This window comes from Lontra canadensis, unplaced genomic scaffold (genome assembly GCF_010015895.1).
Source record: "Lontra canadensis isolate GAN:19392208 unplaced genomic scaffold, GSC_riverotter_1.0 scaffold107, whole genome shotgun sequence".
NCBI classification, from domain to species: Eukaryota; Metazoa; Chordata; class Mammalia; order Carnivora; family Mustelidae; genus Lontra; species Lontra canadensis.
The window spans coordinates 1441102-1458416 of record NW_022631101.1 but is presented as its reverse complement, the minus strand read 5'-3'; the positions used below and the strand labels follow the sequence as shown (position 1 = coordinate 1458416).

The 17315-nt window shown below is 52.6% G+C and overlaps 1 protein-coding gene across 1 annotated transcript; it reads left to right on the top strand.

Moving 5' to 3' along the window:
• Window positions 1–7340: 7340 nt before the first annotated feature.
• CKM (creatine kinase, M-type) lies at window positions 7341–16002 on the top strand. The gene is made up of 8 exons (XM_032838882.1): window positions 7341–7471; window positions 9301–9511; window positions 10395–10549; window positions 10953–11085; window positions 13568–13739; window positions 14592–14715; window positions 15053–15242; window positions 15749–16002. The coding sequence occupies exons 2-8, from the start codon at window positions 9319–9321 to the stop codon at window positions 15925–15927; spliced, it is 1146 nt and encodes a 381-aa protein (XP_032694773.1). The 5' UTR covers window positions 7341–7471; window positions 9301–9318; the 3' UTR covers window positions 15928–16002.
• The last annotated feature ends 1313 nt before the right edge of the window (window positions 16003–17315 follow it).

Here is a 17315-nt window from a genome sequence, read left to right as displayed (position 1 = left end):
CATATAGGGCACAGAGAGGCCAGGTGACTTGTCCAAGATCACACAGCCAAGGATTAGCAAAACCCCTGAATCCATACAGCCACCCCCAGAGGTGGGCATTATTATTTTTTGTTTTTGTTTTTAATTTTTTTGAGGTAGGCATTATTACTAGCCCCATCTAAAGATGAGGACGCTGAGGCTCAAAGGAGAACTCCATTGCCCAAGACCATCACCAAGAAGGCACTCAACAACACCCCAATCCTATCACTGAAGGCCTCAGTTTGCCATGTCAGAAAAATGGGTAGATGAGTTGGGGGCTTTTCTCTTCACCTCCTGGCCATAGTTTTTATTTATTTTTGTGATTTTTTTTTTTTTAGATTTTATTTTTAAGTAATCCTTGCACCCAATGTAGGGCTCAGACTTACAATCCTGAGACAATCCTGAGATCAAGAATTGTATGTTCTACCCACTGAGCCAGCTGGGTGCCCCTCTTGGCCATGGTTTTTTAAAAGCTCATCACTTTCTTTTCACTATAAAAAGTTAAGAACTATCAGAAATTATATTCACAGAGAACAAGAGACTGTGGACTGAAAAGTAGGTCTTTGTCTCTCCTTGATCCCCAGACACCCTTTCCAGAAGGAAACATGATTACCAGTTTCTAACGTCCTTCCAGAAATATTTCACGGATATGAATTGTATATGTATGCGTGAGCGTGAGTGCCCATTTCAGAAAAACACAAATAAAAAGAAGCTTAAGGGGGGCTGGTAGGCTGAATGATGGCTTTGACTTCAGGTGTGGTCATGTGACTTGCTTTGGCCAATGGCAGAGCCAAGGTCCTGCCAGGTCTGACCCTAGATCTTCAGAAGCTGAGAATGTTTCCTTTCAGGATTGACTCAGGCATGAGAAAGGCTTCCCTTGTGTGGCTGCCTCTCTTCTGCCCACACCCAACAATGTTCAAAAAGAACCTTGAGGGGACGCCTGGGAGGCTCAGTCAATTAAGCATCTGCCTTCAGCTCAGGTCATGATTTCAGGGTCCTGGGATTGAGTCCCACATCTGGCTCCCTGCTCAGTGGGGAACCTGCTTTTCCCTCTCTCTCTGCCTGCTGCACCCTCGGCTTGTGCTCTCTCTCTGTGAAACAAAAAAAAAAAAAAAAAAAAAAAGAACTGAGGCTTAAAACACATTGTAAGGGTTTATTTGAGCAAAATTCAGTTTGAATCAGACCAGCACCCAGCCTAGCCTGGGTGGCTCAGTCCGTTAAGCGTCCAACTCTTTTTTTTTTTTTCTGGATTTTTAAAATTTCAATTCAATTAATTAACATATAATGTATTATTGATTTCAGGGGTACAGGTCTGTGACTCATTAGTCTTTTTTTTTTTAAAGATTTTATTTATTTATTTGACAGAAAGAGACACAGCGAGAGAGGGAACACAAGCAGGGGAAGTGGGAGAGGGAGAAGCAGGCTTCCTGCTGAGCAGGGAGCCCGATGCAGGGCTCGATCCCAGGACTCTGGGATCACGACCTGTGCAGAAGGCAGACGCTTAAACCACTGAGCCACCCAGGCACCCCTGTGACTCATTAGTCTTATATAATTTCCTGGTTGGCTCTGTTGGTTAAGAATCCAACTCTTAATTTCAGCTCAGGTCATGATCTTAGGGTTGTGAGACTGAGCCCTTTATCAGGCTCCCTGCTCAAGAGGGGAGGGGCCTATTTGGGATTCTCTCCCTTCCCTCTCTCTCAAATAAAAATAAATAAATCTTAAAAAAAAAAAAAAAAGAGGCTCCACAGACTTTCCTCATCACTCCTCAGATGTGAGGGTACAAGAAGTCAGTGTTCTGGAAGAGGTCTTTTGCTTGACCAGCCTGGCACCCTGATCTGGAACTTCCAGCCTCTAGAACTATGAGCAAAAAATTTGTTTTCTATAAGCCATCCAGTCTGTATTATAGCAGCCCGAATGGACTAAGACACCTGGCAATTGTTCCAAAGCAGTATCTATAGATTAGTCTAATTCTTTTTTTTTAAGATTTTTATTTATTTATTTGACAGAGATCACAAGTAGGCAGAAAGGCAGGTAGAGAGAATAAGGAAGCAGGCTCCCTGATGAGCAGAAGCCCCCCTCCCCCCCCGCAACCTCGGGTCTCGATTCCAGGATTCTGGGATCATGACCTGAGCCGAAGGCAGAGGATTTAACCCACTGAGCCACCCAGGTGCCCCATTAGCCTAATTCTTTAAAAAAAAAAATATATATATATATATATATACACAATTTTTTTAAGACTTTATTTACTTATTTGACAGAGAGAGAGATCACAAGTAGGCAGAGAGGCAGGCGGAGAGAGAGAAGTGGGGAAGCAGGCTCCCCACTGAGCAGAGAGCCTGACACAGGATTTGATCCCAGGACCCTGAGATCATGACCCGAGCTGAAGGCAGAAGCTTAACCCACTGAGCTGCCCAGGTGCCCCTATTTATTTATTTGACAGAGAGAGAGAGAGAGAGAACAAGCAGGGGGAGCTGCAGAGACAGAGGGAGAAGCTGACTCCCCACTGAGCAGGGAGCCCCATGTGGGGCTTGATCCCAGGACCCTGGGATCATGACCTGAGCTGAAGGCAGACACTTAATCCACTGAGCCACCCAGACACCCCAGTAAAAAGATTTTTTTAAAGCCATCATAAGACAAAGAAGAAATCATACGAGAAATCAGAAACTATTTAGAAATGACCAATAACCAAACTATTATGTAACAAAATCCACCAAAAAATAATCTATTGTTGCATTTGACAACATGAATGAGTCTGGACAGACCGTCGAGCAAAAGAAATCCAACAAAAGAGAAGATATCCTGTACAATTGTATTTCTATGAAGTTCAAAAACAGGCAATGCTCAACTATGGTGTTAAAAGGCAGGATAGTGGTTCCACTGGAAAAGAGAAGGGAATGAGAGAGCTTTTTGGAGTGTTCAGTCTTGGTGCTGCTTACTCAGTTGTACATACATAAAAGGTCATTCATCTTAAGATTAGGGCACTTTATGATATGTAAGTTATTCCTCAATAAAGAGGTAAATAATTTAAAAGACTTTTTTTTTTTTTTTTTTTTTAAAGAGAGAGACAGAGTATATGGTGGGGCAGGGAGGGGCAGAGGGAGAGAGAGAGAATCTCAAGCAGGCTCCACAGCAGAGCCTGATGTGGGGCTCAATTTCACAACCCTGAGATCATGACCTGAGCTGAAACCAAGAATCGGATGCTTAACTGACTGAGCCAGTCAGATGCCCCCAAGAGACTAAAATATTAAGAAATGTGACCATCCATACACTCCAAATAGAACATTTTCAAAACAAAGGATGAATTTGAAATAATTGAATGGAGAAACAACCCAACACCAACATTAAGAGATTAAGATGCAGCTAAAGCAACACCTAGAGGAAAATGTATAGCTATGCTGATAAAGATCAATTTGGAGGGACTGGAGTGAGGTTGGAGGGGAGTCATGAAAGACTATATCATTTGCCTATCTTCTCACAGTCACCATCACCATTGGGGAGGGGGCAGTGACATCCAGTTGATTACAGGTCTGCAGTGGGCTTGCTCTTGGGGAAAAAGGAGTGGACAGGTCCTTAACACTCTAGCTCTCTGGTCCTCCAGTTCTGGGGCTGGCTTTGATTTATAATTTGTCTTCCTTGAATGAGTTGGCATCATGGACTGCCAGGATTGGGAGAGGAATTTTGAGGTTGGGTGGGGAGAGCATTCTGGGGTGATGGGCCCTGAGGGTGGAGTGCTGCCTCCCAGGGTCTCTCCTGCAGGGGGCAGCCTCATGCCTAGGGGAGGGGCAGGGACAGGGGGAGGCGGTGGATAAAAGGGAGGGTTTGGGAGCAAGGTTGCTCTGTAACACCAGGGTCTGGAGGTAAAAAGAATACAGACTCTGAAATTCTAGAATACTGCCTGTCACCTTGGGCAACTCCTTGCCTCTTTGAGCCTCAGCATCCATCATCTGTAAAATGGGACTTCAGCAGGAAGAAGTAGGATTGGGGAGGGATGAGAAATACAAACTCAGGGACTAACTATGTGATCCGGTCTGGTTCTGTTGTTTCCCAGCTGTGTGACTTTGGGCAAGTGATTTGACCTCTCTGGGCTTCACTTTTCTGATCTGTAAAATTTGCAGTACCCGCCTCAGAGGACTGCTGGGGAAGTAAACTGTTTAATACACATAAGGTCTTGAGCCCTGAAGCAGAAAGCCAAGGTGATGAAGGGGTCATGGGGAAGGAGGTACAAATTATCAGGGCCTGGAGACCCATCTTGAAAGGGACTCTGGGATGACAATATGACTTTGCTGAGAGGCCTGTAAATTGTCTTCACCAAAGCCTGAACCCACTCTTGGCAGCCCTGTGCCACTTTGAGTCCTAGCTCATCCCTTTCCTGCTGCATCACCTTGGGCAGGTCATTTTATCTTTCTGAGCTTTATCGTTGGCAGTGTTCAATGAATTAATATATGTAAAGCACTTAGCATTGTACTTGACATATGGGAGTGCTTCATAATACTTAACGGTCAAGGTGGAGACTGGAGTGGCCTCTCGCCGTCCATGCTAACCTCTTTCTGGCATGTCCAACTGTCCAAAGGGAGCGTGGTTCTAGGGGCAAGAGATGTTCCTGGTGACCTAGCCCCAGAGCATGCTCCTTCAACACTTTCAGTGATTTTGTAAGCACCTAGTATCTGGTAGTAAGGACCTTTCTGCATAAGCTGGGTAGAGGGGTTTCCAATTGATAAGGCTACTGTTATTTTCTTAGTCAACAAATACTCATTTATCCTGAGGGCACTGGGGAGCCATAGCAGGTTCTAGCAGGAGTGGTCAGAAATGTAGGAAATAGGTGGGAGGAGACAGACTGGGTCAGACCAGAGAGGAGTCTAGGGCAGAAGGGGAATGTGGAGGAGGTCTTGAGCTAGGGCAGGAGGAAGGATGAACAGGCCTTACAGACGGATGGCTTTGGAGGGTTGGGGGTTGGAATGAACATACACTATGAGGGTCTTGGCTCCCCGAGACCAACTGTTTCTATGAGACTCAAAGAAGATAAAGGAGTAGAGCTCATGACCCAAGGTTCTGCTGGAGTGTTTGGGCCCCTCAGCCCAGGTCAACATGACTGGAATATTGCTGTAAGGGATTCTGGAAAACTGAGTTTCTGTCCTTTTTGGCTTCTTTAAAGGAGACTGTCATAGGGTGGGAAACTCCCCAAACACAGGAAGTGCTTCCTATGCTCTATGGCCAAAAGGAATGTCAAATGTCCCCATGAGTGGTTATGCGGGCTCCAGAGGGGTGGGCTGAGCTGGATCCTGTCTCCCCTGCTCACAGCCCTTAGGGGCTCCCATCCATTTGCAGTGGGATAGAAACTCCTTCGTGGTCTTACAGGTCACCTCCTATCCCTCATCGTCTTCCTCCCACTCTCTGCTCTCCCCCATCTGCTCCAGCCTTCCAGCTTCTTCCCTGTTGCTCAGGTTTGCCGAGCCACTCCCACCTCAGGGCCTTTGCACCTGCTGTTTCCCTTCCAGATCCTCACACGGCTGGCTCTTACCTCTCCCTTGGGTCTCCGCTCAGATTTCACTCTCCTGAGAGGCCTGGGTAGGGGGACCCCTTACTCTTTGATTTTCTGCCAAAGCCCTGTTGACCCCACCATGACAGCACATATTTATGTGTTTTTACTCACTCCAGTGTCACCTCCAACTGTCTTGTTTTCTGCTGTGTCCCCCATAAGTGCTCAATAAAGAGTTGTTGGGGCACCTGGGTGGTTCAGTCGGTTAAGCCTCTGCCTTTGGCTCAGGTCACTATCCCAGAGTCCTGGAATGCAGCAGCCCTGAGTTGGGCTCCCTGCCCAGCGGGGAACCTGCTTCTCCCTCTCCTCCCCACCCCTCCCCCTGCTTGTGCGCGCTCTCTCTCGCTCTCTCTCACACATAAACAAAATATATTTAAAAAAAATAAAATAATTGTTGAAATTATACATGCCTCTCTATTCTAGTCTAGTTCCTTTTAGTTCTCTGAGCCTCGGTTTCCCTAGACACAAAGGAGAACTTTGCCACTCTGACCTTGGTGCGTAGGGACAGTGGGTGGAGATATCAGGGGCTGGGCCCCAAGGAGAAGTTTTCTAAGCACCTCCTCCCCACCAGCAATCTGGGGAAAGGCAGAGAGGGCCCCCCTACCCTAGATCAGTCCCCAATTGACTGGGAAGAAATGCGGAAATGGGAGAGACCAGAGAGGAGAGAGGAACCCCAGAGGGAAAAAGCTGGTCTTTTCTTGGTGGTAATCCTGGGCGCTCCCTGGACTCTTCCGGCGCCCTGGACTCTCCCGGCTTGCCCTGCAATCTCGGCGCCTCCCAGGCAGAGGAAACGGCTTCCTCTAGCCGTCCCCGTCCCCGCCTGCACAGAATGCCCTCTTCAGCCCCTGAGGTCCCGGTCCCCCGTGGAGAGCTCCTGCTCCGCTCGGATCTGGAGGTGCGCGAGTAGGTAGTCCTGCCGGTGCTCTGCTCTCACCCGAGCGGCCGCCCAGCCCCCTTCCGCTGCGGGCGGGGGAGCCCTCCCTGGACCGCGGCTGCCCTTGTAAGGAGGCGAGGCCGGGGACACCCGACACGCCTGGTTATAATTAACCCGGACACGTGGCGACCCCACCCCCGCAACACCTGTCCCTGCCTCCCCCACAACCAGCCCTAGCACCTCGGGTCTAGGTCTTCGCAAAGGCGACAGCGAAGTGCCCTCTGAAAATAAGCGCCCTTCCAGAATGAGTCCCTCCCTGCCCCCTCCCCCCGGGGAAGTCTCCCCGCGTCAGCCCCCGGCCCGACTGGAGTGGGGAGGGCGACCACCACCTCCAGCCCTGGCCTTGAGTTTGAATCTCCCAGCTCCGGCAACCCTCCATTTCCCTCCCACTCGCTCCGGAGGAGGAAAGTGCATCCAAACACCGGCTTCTAGGGTCCCACTCTTCTGCGTTCTGTCCTGGGCTTTGGCCAAGAGCTCCCCAGTAGTGGGACTATTGCAAGGTTTCCCCAGGGGCGGGGCTCAGGACCTGCTGTTTATCCAGGTCAAGGCCACTGGGGGCTGAGGAGAGGCCTGGCCAGCCTAGGAGGGTCTGGTGGCCTCGTGGAGTGGTTTCTACGTGCCTGGGACGTCCCCTACCAGGGTCTTGTGTCCTGGGCGGGGGGCCAGCAGTCCCTGCCAGCCGGACTCAGCACTTGGTGGGGGAATCAACTTGATGGGGGAAAGGGGGCTGGGCTCAGCCCCTGCAGCAGCCCATACAAGGCCATGGGGCTGGGCACGAGGCATGCCTGGGTTCAGGGTGGGCACGGTTCCCAGGCAGGGAGGTGAGAGGCTCAGCTGCCCTTCGGTTCCCTTCCCTGGGGGCAGCCCCTCCCAGCCAGTAGCACAGCCCGGCCCCCCTATATAAGGCCGGGGCTGCGGGCCCTTCCTTTGGGTCAGTGTCGCCTCCGGGATACAGACAGCCCCTTTCCGCACAGCCCAGCCAGGTACTGTCGTGGGTAGGAGTCAGGGTGGGTACAGACTGGAGCCCCCATGGGACCCGCAGCTGATCTGGTCCCAGGAGTCTGCCCCATATCCTCCTCCATGCAGGCGGGTCAGTGGGTGGGAAGGTTGACCGTGCGTGTGGGAGTCCCCTCCACCTGTGAGACCCCTGGTCTGTGGCATGAGGTCATGGGGAGGGATCTTGGAGACAAAAGGAGTTTCAGCAGCTGCCAGCTGTCTCCCCTGCATGGGGCTTCCGACTGGGCCTGTGTTTGTGATGGCTTGTCCCCAGCGCTGGGTGCTGGAAGCCCGGTGGGAGGGGTCTGTCTGTCATCTGTCTGCAGGGTCACTGCATTTGCAATTCTGTGTGTCCCCAGTTGTTCCCACACGGAGTTGTGACCTTGCATCTGACTTTCTGTGGCACCTGCATGGCTGCCTGTCTCCTGGGTGTGTCCCCGGGCTTGGAAGCGGGTGTGTGACTCTATTTATGGTGTGATCTGGGGGGTTATGGATGACGAGTGTGTGTGTGGCTCTGGGGCTCCCCCAGCTTGCCTCAGCACCCTCTGCGAATGTGCCCCTTGCAGGCTGGGGGTTTCTGGGCTGGAAGCTGTTGAACCTGGAGGCCTCGATGCATGTCCTCCTGGCCACTCCGGCCCACCTGTCTCCAGGCTGCTGACTTGGTGCAAATGGAGCCCCAGGAATGTGAGGGGGGTGTGTGGGGGGGACAGCAGCTGGGGAGGGGAGGAGGAACAGCCAGATTCTATAAATAATCCCCAGCCCTGGAGAGTAGCTCCAACGATCTTTCTTCTCATGAATTCCATCTGCCCCAGCCTGATGCCTAAGGCTTCAGCTCACCCTGCCCCCCAATTTCCTTTCTACCATTCTACCTGCTTCCTGTCCCTGGAGCTGCCAGCGAGCTCCAACTCCCACCACCACCACCACCACCACCACCACTGAAGCATCCCTCCTCCTCCTTCCTGGGTCTTATGAATTAATAATAATAATAATAATAACTGTAATAATAACTGTCACGGCAACCACCCCTCGAGGTAGCAAGACCCAGCTCCGAGTGAGGACGTGTGCGCAGCCTGCCGCGTCAATGCGCCAGAAGACTCCTCTTGGCAACCCCCGGGGCCAGGCTCAGTTTCTAAGCAAAAGAGGCTCAGAGAGGCTGAGCACCTGGCTTGGGGTCCCACAGCAGGGGATTTGGCACAGGCAGGATTCAAACCCAGCTCTGATGACCCCGGAGGCTGGGCTTTCCTTCTCAACTAAGGCCTGCCAGAGACTGCCAGTGAAGAGAGGGTCTGGCCACCCAGCCTTCCCTTCTGCCCTGCTCCTCATCCCCTAAGCAGAAGCTTCGTGGAGAGAATGTCCCTTCTCTGCTCACACACTCATTCTCAGCCACCTTCTCCCCAGCTCCTCACACAGACCTTTAAAATAATAGCAACAATAATCATAATAATAGCTAAGCAAAATATTGCTTATTGTGTGCCAGGACTATCCCAAGCACTTAATGTACACGAACTCCTTTAAGCCCCTGAGATGAGGGCTCCTGTGACCCCCACTGTACGCATGAGTAATCTGAGGCACAGAGAGGTTAAGCTGAGTACCCAAGGTCACACAGCTTCTTGTATGTGGCAGAGCTGGATCTGACCCAGAGTCCCCATGCATCCCGTCAAGTCACAGGGGCTCAGAGACAAGATCCTTCTTGTTCCAAGTCACACAGCACCTGAGTCAGGACTGGGTCTGACCCCAAAGCCTTGCTCTGTTCCCTTGTTGGCCACTGCTGGAGGCGAGTTAACCTTCCCCCTGGCAACCTGCCCCTGCCCACTAGGCCCCCCACACCGCCACCATGCCGTTCGGTAACACCCACAACAAGTTCAAGCTGAATTACAAGCCTGAGGAGGAGTACCCCGACCTCAGCAAGCACAACAACCACATGGCCAAGGTGCTGACCCCGGAGCTCTACAAGAAGCTGCGGGACAAGGAGACTCCATCCGGCTTCACCCTGGACGATGTCATCCAGACCGGTGTGGACAACCCAGGTGAGCCTCCTTGCTGGAGTGTGGACAGGGACTCAGGTGGGGTGGGGGCTCCAGAGGCTGCCTGCCATGCCTTGGTCCCACCTCCCCGGGCCTCCGTTTTCCCGTCTGGAAGATGGGGGCCATGCTCGAGGGGCTGTTGTGAGAAACAAATAAGGCTACATGTATGAAGGGCTCGGGACGGGCCCCAGCGCGTGGCCAACCCCTCGCAAACGCACAAGTAAGATATGAAGAAATCATTCCGTCTCCCGGGGGCCTCAGTTTCCACATCTGAAAAATGGGCACCCACGTCATGAAAACAAAGGAGTCAGCACACCTACAGGGCTTGGAGCAGTGGTGGGGACAAAGCACACACTCAGGGTCTGGCAGGGGATGTCATTGGTGCCCTGGTTCTTTCTCCAAGGACACCAGAGCCCTGAGGCGGGTTCTAGCCTCCAACTCATTGTGTGATTGAGGAGTGATGCCCCCTCTCTCTGGGCCTCTGTTTCCCCACCTGGGAATACGAGGGTCTTTCAAGTCTCTTATTATCCGTGGGAGCCGATAGTCTAATATGTTTCTGAAAGTTTTTCAGTGAAGGAAGAGTCCGTGATTTGGGGACTCTGAAGTGGTAATATTTTTGGTAATTTATAACTGGGCCCCTAAGACTTTCTCCTTTGCCCTGCCTCCAGCACCTTTTCCTCAGCCCAGATATTCCCTTGACCTCTCCCAGCCTTCCCTCTCTGTCCAACCAACCCTCATCCTCTGTAGTTCTGACCCAGAGGTCTTGAATGAGGACCTGCCAAGACACACACACACACGCACATGCACATACAGTCTACACTGGACTCAGGAGCCCGGGCCTTCCTTGCTGGGGACAAGCACCTCTGACCTCACCCTGAACCCCCAGGTCACCCCTTCATCATGACCGTGGGCTGTGTGGCCGGTGACGAGGAGTCCTACCAGGTGTTCAAGGATCTCTTTGACCCCATCATCCAAGACCGGCATGGGGGTTACAAACCCACTGACAAGCACAAGACCGACCTCAACCACGAGAACCTCAAGGTCAGCTGCCCCCAGGCCAGGGGAGGGACAGGGGAGAGAGAGAGAAGGACGCAGGTGGGAAGGAGCATTCAGAGAAACAGAGACAGAGGGGAGGGAAAGAGGGACAGCGAGGCACAGAAGACAGAGAGACCAAGGACAGAGCAAGGAGAATCAGATGGGAGGAGAGACAGGGAAGGAGATGAAGAGAAACAGGAAGAGGGGACAAAGATGGGGAAAGAGATGTATGGAGGGAAAAAAGAGGGACAGATGAGGAGCTGGGCAAAAGATGGAGAGAGAGACAGAGGGGGAGAGGCAGAATCTGGGTGGCGGTGGGAGAAACCTGGGGACAAGAAGGAGCCAAAGCAAGTAGCAGAGAGTTAGAACTGGGAGCATGCCCATCCCTGACCACCCTCCTGCCCTCCAGGGTGGAGACGACTTGGACCCCAACTATGTACTCAGCAGCCGCGTCCGCACGGGCCGCAGCATCAAGGGCTACACCCTGCCTCCCCACTGCTCCCGGGGCGAGCGCCGGGCCGTGGAGAAACTCTCCGTGGAAGGTGAGAACCCCCACCCTGCCCACCCTTGGGGCCACCCAGCTCTGGCTCTGCTTCTCCATGGAAAGAGTTTGGTAAGTCATAGGTGCTGGATGAGTGACGGCCGGCAGCATTACCCCTGGTGGAAGCCAGGGGACGCTGACAAGGCACCCAGCGCACAACCAGGCAGACCCTCAGTGGTATCGGGGTCCTGACCTCCATTCTTCCAGCCAGCCAGCCAGCCAGCAATCATTTACGGTTGTTATCGTCCTGCGTAGGGAGCTGGGGCTCCCGTGATGAATAAGATGGACAAGGTCACAGCTCTCACAGAGCTGTCAGCCTGGTGGGGAGATAAGAGGAATCACAGAAACCAACAAAAGAATGATGAATTCCAACATACCATGTAGCCAAAAAACAAAGGTGCATCTCGGCATGACTGGGAGGAGCTCTCCTAGAAAGGAAAGGTTGAGGGATGCCTGGGCGGCTCAGTTGGTTAAGCGACTGCCTTTGGCTCAGGTCGTGATCCTGGAGTCCCAGGATTGAGTCCCGCATAGGGCTACCTGCTCAGCAGGGAGTCTGCTTCTCCCTCTGAACATGACTTCCTCTCCTGCTCTCTCTCTCTCTCTCATTCTCTCAAATAAATAAATTAAATCTTAGAAAGAAAGAAAGAAAGGAAGGAAGGAAGGAAGGAAGGAAGGAAGGAAGGAAGGAGGGGTTGAGACCTGATTGACAAGAAGGAACCTGAAGAATTCCAGGCAGGTGGAGTGGCAAGAGCAAAGGCCCTGAGGTGGGATAGTGTGGCTGGAGCTGAGTGGACCAGGGGAGGAGATGTGTTCAGAGGGATATGGGTGGCCAGGCTGTGCAGAGCCTTGTGGGCCATCTGGAGGGCTTTGGCTTTGACTCTGAGGGAGATGGGCACCTTGGGAGGATGGTGAGAAGAGTAAGTCCACAGAATTTCACGGAGTCCTCTGGCTGTTGAGTGGGGAACAGACTGTGGGCAGAGGTAGGAGCAGAGAGACCGTAAGGGGGCAACCACAGTGGTCCGGGCTCTGGGGTGAAGGGTAGGCAGTGGAAAAAGAAAGTAGAAAGAAAAAGAAAGTAGAAAGTAGAAAAAGAATGGGTAGGTTTGAGCGGTAGAATCATTAGGCCTTTCAAGCGCCTTGTTCTAGTAAATGTTTAACACCCAGCTTGCAAAACAAAGACAAAAACAAACAAAAAAACCCCAACCAACCAAACCAAAAAACCAGCCCCAATTTGCACCGACTGCCAGTTTCCAAGGTGTAAATTCTCCTCCCATGGCCAATTTTAAGCTATGAACATGATGTCACAGAGAGATGGGAAGAGATGCACCTCGGTACATGGGATTCCCATCATCAGATAGGGACGAAAAATCTTCAAGAATGTAGATAATAAAGATGCAATAAAATAATTAGGAAGTAACCATTTTGAATATTTACTACCTGTGGGTTGTTTAAAAACTTTATTTACTTATTTTTAGAGAGAGAGAGAGGAGGGGCAGAGGGAGAGAGAATCTTTTTTTTTTTTTTTTTTGACAGACAGATCACAAGTAGGCAGAGAGAGAGAAGAGGAAGCAGGCTCCCTGCCGAGCGGAGAGACCGACTTGGGGCTCGATCCCAGGACCCTGGGATCATGACCTGAGCCAAAGGCAGAAGCCTTAACCCACCGAGCTACCCAGGTGCCCCAGGGAGAGAGAATCTTAAGCAGGCTCCACACCCAGCACAGAGCCCAATGCAGGGCTTGATCTCACAACCCTGAGATCACGACCTGAGCTGAAATCAAGAGTCAGATGTTTAACTGACTGAGCCACTCAGATGCCCCCTATTACTTGTTTTAAAATATAATTTATTTAACTGGAAGTTTACATAAATTATTATTATTATTATTATTATTATTATTATTTAAGTAGGCTTTCCGCCCAACGTGGGGCTCAAACTCACGACCCTGACATCAAGGGTTGTGTGTTCTACCGACTGAGGCAGCCAGGTGCCCCTAGATAAATTTTTTTTTTTTTTAAGATTTTAGTTTTTTATTAGAGAGAGAGAATGAGAGAGGGAGAGAGAGCAAGAGAGCATGAGAGTGAGGAGGGTCAGAGGGAGAAGCAGACTCCCCGCTGAGCAGGGAGCCTGATTCGGGGCTCGATCCCAGGACCCTGAGATCATGACCTGAGCCAAAGGCAGAGGCTTAACCCACTGAGCCACCCAGGCGCCCCTACATATGCTATTTTATAGTAATTTTTACTGACGGCTTCCCAAATTCCTAACATGTTGACTGTCCATCTTGTTGGCCAACTGGACAGGCTTCAGCACACGGTTGGTCACAGGTGGATGGGATGTGAAGGTCAAGGAAGGGGAGAATCTATGCAAAATCTGGGTTTCGCCCTAGTGTTCAGACGCCATTAGCACATCCACAGGACCAAGCCCCCAGTCTCCGCGCCCAGGCTGTGGTGGGCAGGCTGCTGACTACTCCCTTGTGTGGCCCCCCTTAGCCCTCAACAGCCTGACAGGCGAGTTCAAGGGGAAGTACTACCCTCTGAAGAGCATGACCGAGCAGGAGCAGCAGCAACTCATTGACGATCACTTCCTGTTCGACAAGCCCGTGTCCCCACTGCTGCTGGCCTCTGGCATGGCCCGGGACTGGCCCGACGCCCGTGGCATCTGGTGAGGTCCCCTCCACCAGCCTCCCCATTCCTCTACCAAAGCCAACACCATAAAAATGACGATGTTTCCAGGCATACCCAGAAAACTGACCTTGCCTTCCACCCCTGTGTGATCTTGGGCACATTATTTTAACATTTCTCTGCCCTGGTTTCCCCATCTGTAACATGGAGAGCACTAATGAAAATGGTGTCTGGGATATAGTAAGTGCCCAACATTGGCTATTAGTTTTATCTTTTACGGTTGCTTATAGTTTCTTTCTATGAACCTTTGAATCCCCAATTCTGATAGCGAAAGATTTCCAAAGGTTTTGAAAACTTAGGTCTCAGATGATTTGGAGAGTCTGAGTTCCAAGATACACAGATGGGATGATTCTAAGGTTCCAAGATTTTCAGTATTTTTAGGTTCTCAGATTCCACTAATTCCAGGTTCTGTGATTCCGTGGTTTCAGACATTTCCAGATCTAAATGTTTTATGGCTCTAAGCCTCTGTTTCTGATATGTCACAAGGTGAAGGCAAGGTTGGTCCCTGAGACCAGAGGTAGGATTTCCAAGATTTGTCAATTCAGACTCCCAGCTTCTGTTCTTCAAAGATTCTGAGATTCTAAGCATCTGTAATTTAATGCTGTTCAGACTTAAGACCCTAAAAACCTTTGATCCTAATTAGATTGGCGATTCCTCAGATCCGATGACGTTCGGGTCTACGGGGATAAAGCTTCTGCGACTTTGAGGAAGGGTGCCACCACCCAAAACTCCTCCGGCCCGCTGCCCCCTAGCGGTGGGGGTGTTTTCGAGAGGCCGGGAGTGGGGTGGCCACGCGGAGCTGATGCCCTGGCCTCTTCTTGCCCCACACTAGGCACAATGACAACAAGAGCTTCCTGGTGTGGGTGAACGAGGAGGATCACCTCCGAGTCATCTCCATGGAGAAGGGGGGCAACATGAAGGAGGTTTTCCGCCGCTTCTGCGTGGGGCTGCAGAAGGTGGGTAGCCTGCCACTCGCTGCGGACCTAGGACGCCCCGACCTTGAACGCCCCGCCCGCTTCTCAAGACTCCGCCCCCCGGGGCAACCCGGCTCCACCCTATGCGCAAGCCCCGCCCCTAAGAACGCGCCTCGGAAGAGTCCTCAAGCCCAGCCCCCTCGGCATCTTGCATCACCTGGGTGGTCCGGCCCTTCCCTTCAGAAGCTCAGCGCTGGCAGTTTCCCAACCCCACCCCCACCCACGTCCTCACCCCGTCTTCCTCCCAACCCCGTCGCGGTTGCCGGTGTATTTGGGGGCGCCCGCTGGCGCTGACCCCAGTCCTCTCCCCTTACCTCAGATTGAGGAGATCTTCAAGAAAGCCGGCCACCCCTTCATGTGGAACGAGCACCTGGGCTACGTGCTCACCTGCCCGTCCAACCTGGGCACCGGGCTGCGTGGAGGCGTGCATGTCAAGCTGGCGCACCTGAGCAAGCACCCCAAGTTCGAGGAGATTCTCACCCGTCTGCGCCTGCAGAAGCGCGGCACAGGTGCGGCTCTGCCTCCGCGCGCCACGGCGTCGGGGGCGGGCCCTGTGCGGAAGGGGAGGCGGGGCACCCACGCGGTTTCTGGGGGGACCAGGGGTACCCCTCGGTGGGCCTCAGTTTCTTCCTCTGTAAATGGGCGTCAGCACGCTTTGTCTCATAGGAATCGATAGGACGTCATGACATTGTGGATGTCCCCTGCCCCCTAGGGCCCTCGGTTTCCCGTGTGTAAAGGAGAGGACGGTCAGGGTTCAACCCCAGACGGCCGGGCTCCGGAACTCGCTCTTAGGCGCAGGGCTATGTTTTCATGTTGGATGGTTGAGGGGAAAGGTATCTAAATTAGCCAGAGACGTGAGCCCACGAATGGACATTTAGGAGACTCAATGTGCGTAACCGGTTACACAGTAGGCGCCCAGTACGTTCGGCCTTCTCCGCTGGCACGGGGGCCGCATCCTGGGCCCCAGTCCTGCACCTCTGCTCCCTGCTTATGCCCCTGCCTTCTGCTCCTGCAGGCGGTGTGGACACAGCTGCTGTGGGCTCAGTGTTCGACGTATCCAACGCGGATCGGCTGGGCTCGTCCGAAGTCGAACAGGTGCAACTGGTGGTGGACGGTGTGAAGCTCATGGTGGAGATGGAGAAGAAGCTGGAAAAGGGCCAGTCCATCGACGACATGATCCCCGCCCAGAAATAGGCGTCGGGGCTGCTAGCCGCCGACTGCTGGAGCCCCAGCCAAAGGGAGGACTCCGCCTGTCGGGGGTCCGCCCAGCCCCACCCCCCAGCTCCACTAGAGGGGTTAGGCCACCTGGGGGCTCTATCCAACCATCTCGGAATTCCATTCCCAACCGGAGTTCCAACGAATGGGCTTCGGCCTCTGAGTTCTGGCCAATGAGGAACCTCCTCACACCTTCCCCTCCTTTTCCCAGAGCTCCGCCCACCACCAGGACCTCTGGCTAACCCAGGGCTCGCCGACCCATCTGGAGCTCCTGTTTTTTCTACACCCAAAACAACAAATAAAAGCAATGGTGGCCCTAACTTCTGTGCGAGAGTTACTGAGCAGCAGGAGGAGGGACGTTTGCCGTTGGCCGCTGCGCGACCTCGAAGAAGCCCCTTGCCCTCCCCAGTCCTGTTTTATCCCATCTCTAAAATGAGGCAAAGTTAGTGAACAGTCTAATTCAAAACCGATACGGTTTTGAGGAAATGTGAGACCCAGAGTCGTGCGGCCCCCTTCCCAACTGAGCTCCCCATCACGCATACTCAGATCTCAAACACAGGGTGCCCATGGGGGAGAAACGTAAGCCAAACCAAACGTCTGAGACTTGAATTTGGCCCCTGGGACTCCAGTGTGAGACCTACCGTACATCTCATCACATATACCTCATTCTATCCGTCGCGGGCCTCCTCCTGTGTGTTCTCACTTCATCCCTCGACAGCGGCGACCACTTCTTTAAACTTCCTTTTCGTTGCTCCTGAACCTGCCATCGCTCCCCACATCTCCTAGAACGCGCTCCTATGGTTTGTGCTTCTGAAATGCGCACCACTCGCTGAAGACTCATCTTTCCAGTTCCTTCCCCATTATTCCTCTCTAGACTCTTGCTCCTTACACCCTCGATTCCCACCTTAACATCTTTGCCCATGCTCCTCCCCACCCCCCAACCCCCACCGCCCCCAGGGCTGGGGCTTGGCTCAGAGCGTTCCCTTGAAGTCTTGAGGGATCCGCCTTTGAAGAGCCTTGAAAAGCTGGGTCTTAGGAAGCAGGTGGGGAGGGGCAGGTAAGGGCAGTCGGGAAGCATCTGAACACGTATTGGGTGTTGGCCACATCAATCACCTCTACTCGACCCAATACCTTGAGGCCTCCATCCGCCTGAGCAGCCTCTTGGCCTCAGAAAGAGACCAGGGTTTCAGAAGGAAATGTGAGGTGGAGTAAGTGGAAGGCGGAGCCCCAGGGACCTGGAGGAGGCACTTTTTCAAACCTGAAGTCACCCAGGTAAAGGGCCCTTAGAGATCAAGAGATGTGCTCTGTTTTACAGAGGGGAAACTGAGGCCAGGGGATGTCCCCAAGCGTTCCCAGAGAGAGTACCG

Coding starts and splice junctions, on each gene's coding strand:
- CKM (XM_032838882.1), top strand. CDS start 9,319: ATGCCGTTCGGTAACACCCACAACAAGTTCAAGCTGAATTACAAGCCT. Junction 11,086..13,567: donor GGAGAAACTCTCCGTGGAAG/GTGAGAACCCCC, acceptor GGCCCCCCTTAG/CCCTCAACAGCCTGACAGGC. Junction 15,243..15,748: donor CCTGCAGAAGCGCGGCACAG/GTGCGGCTCTGC, acceptor CTGCTCCTGCAG/GCGGTGTGGACACAGCTGCT.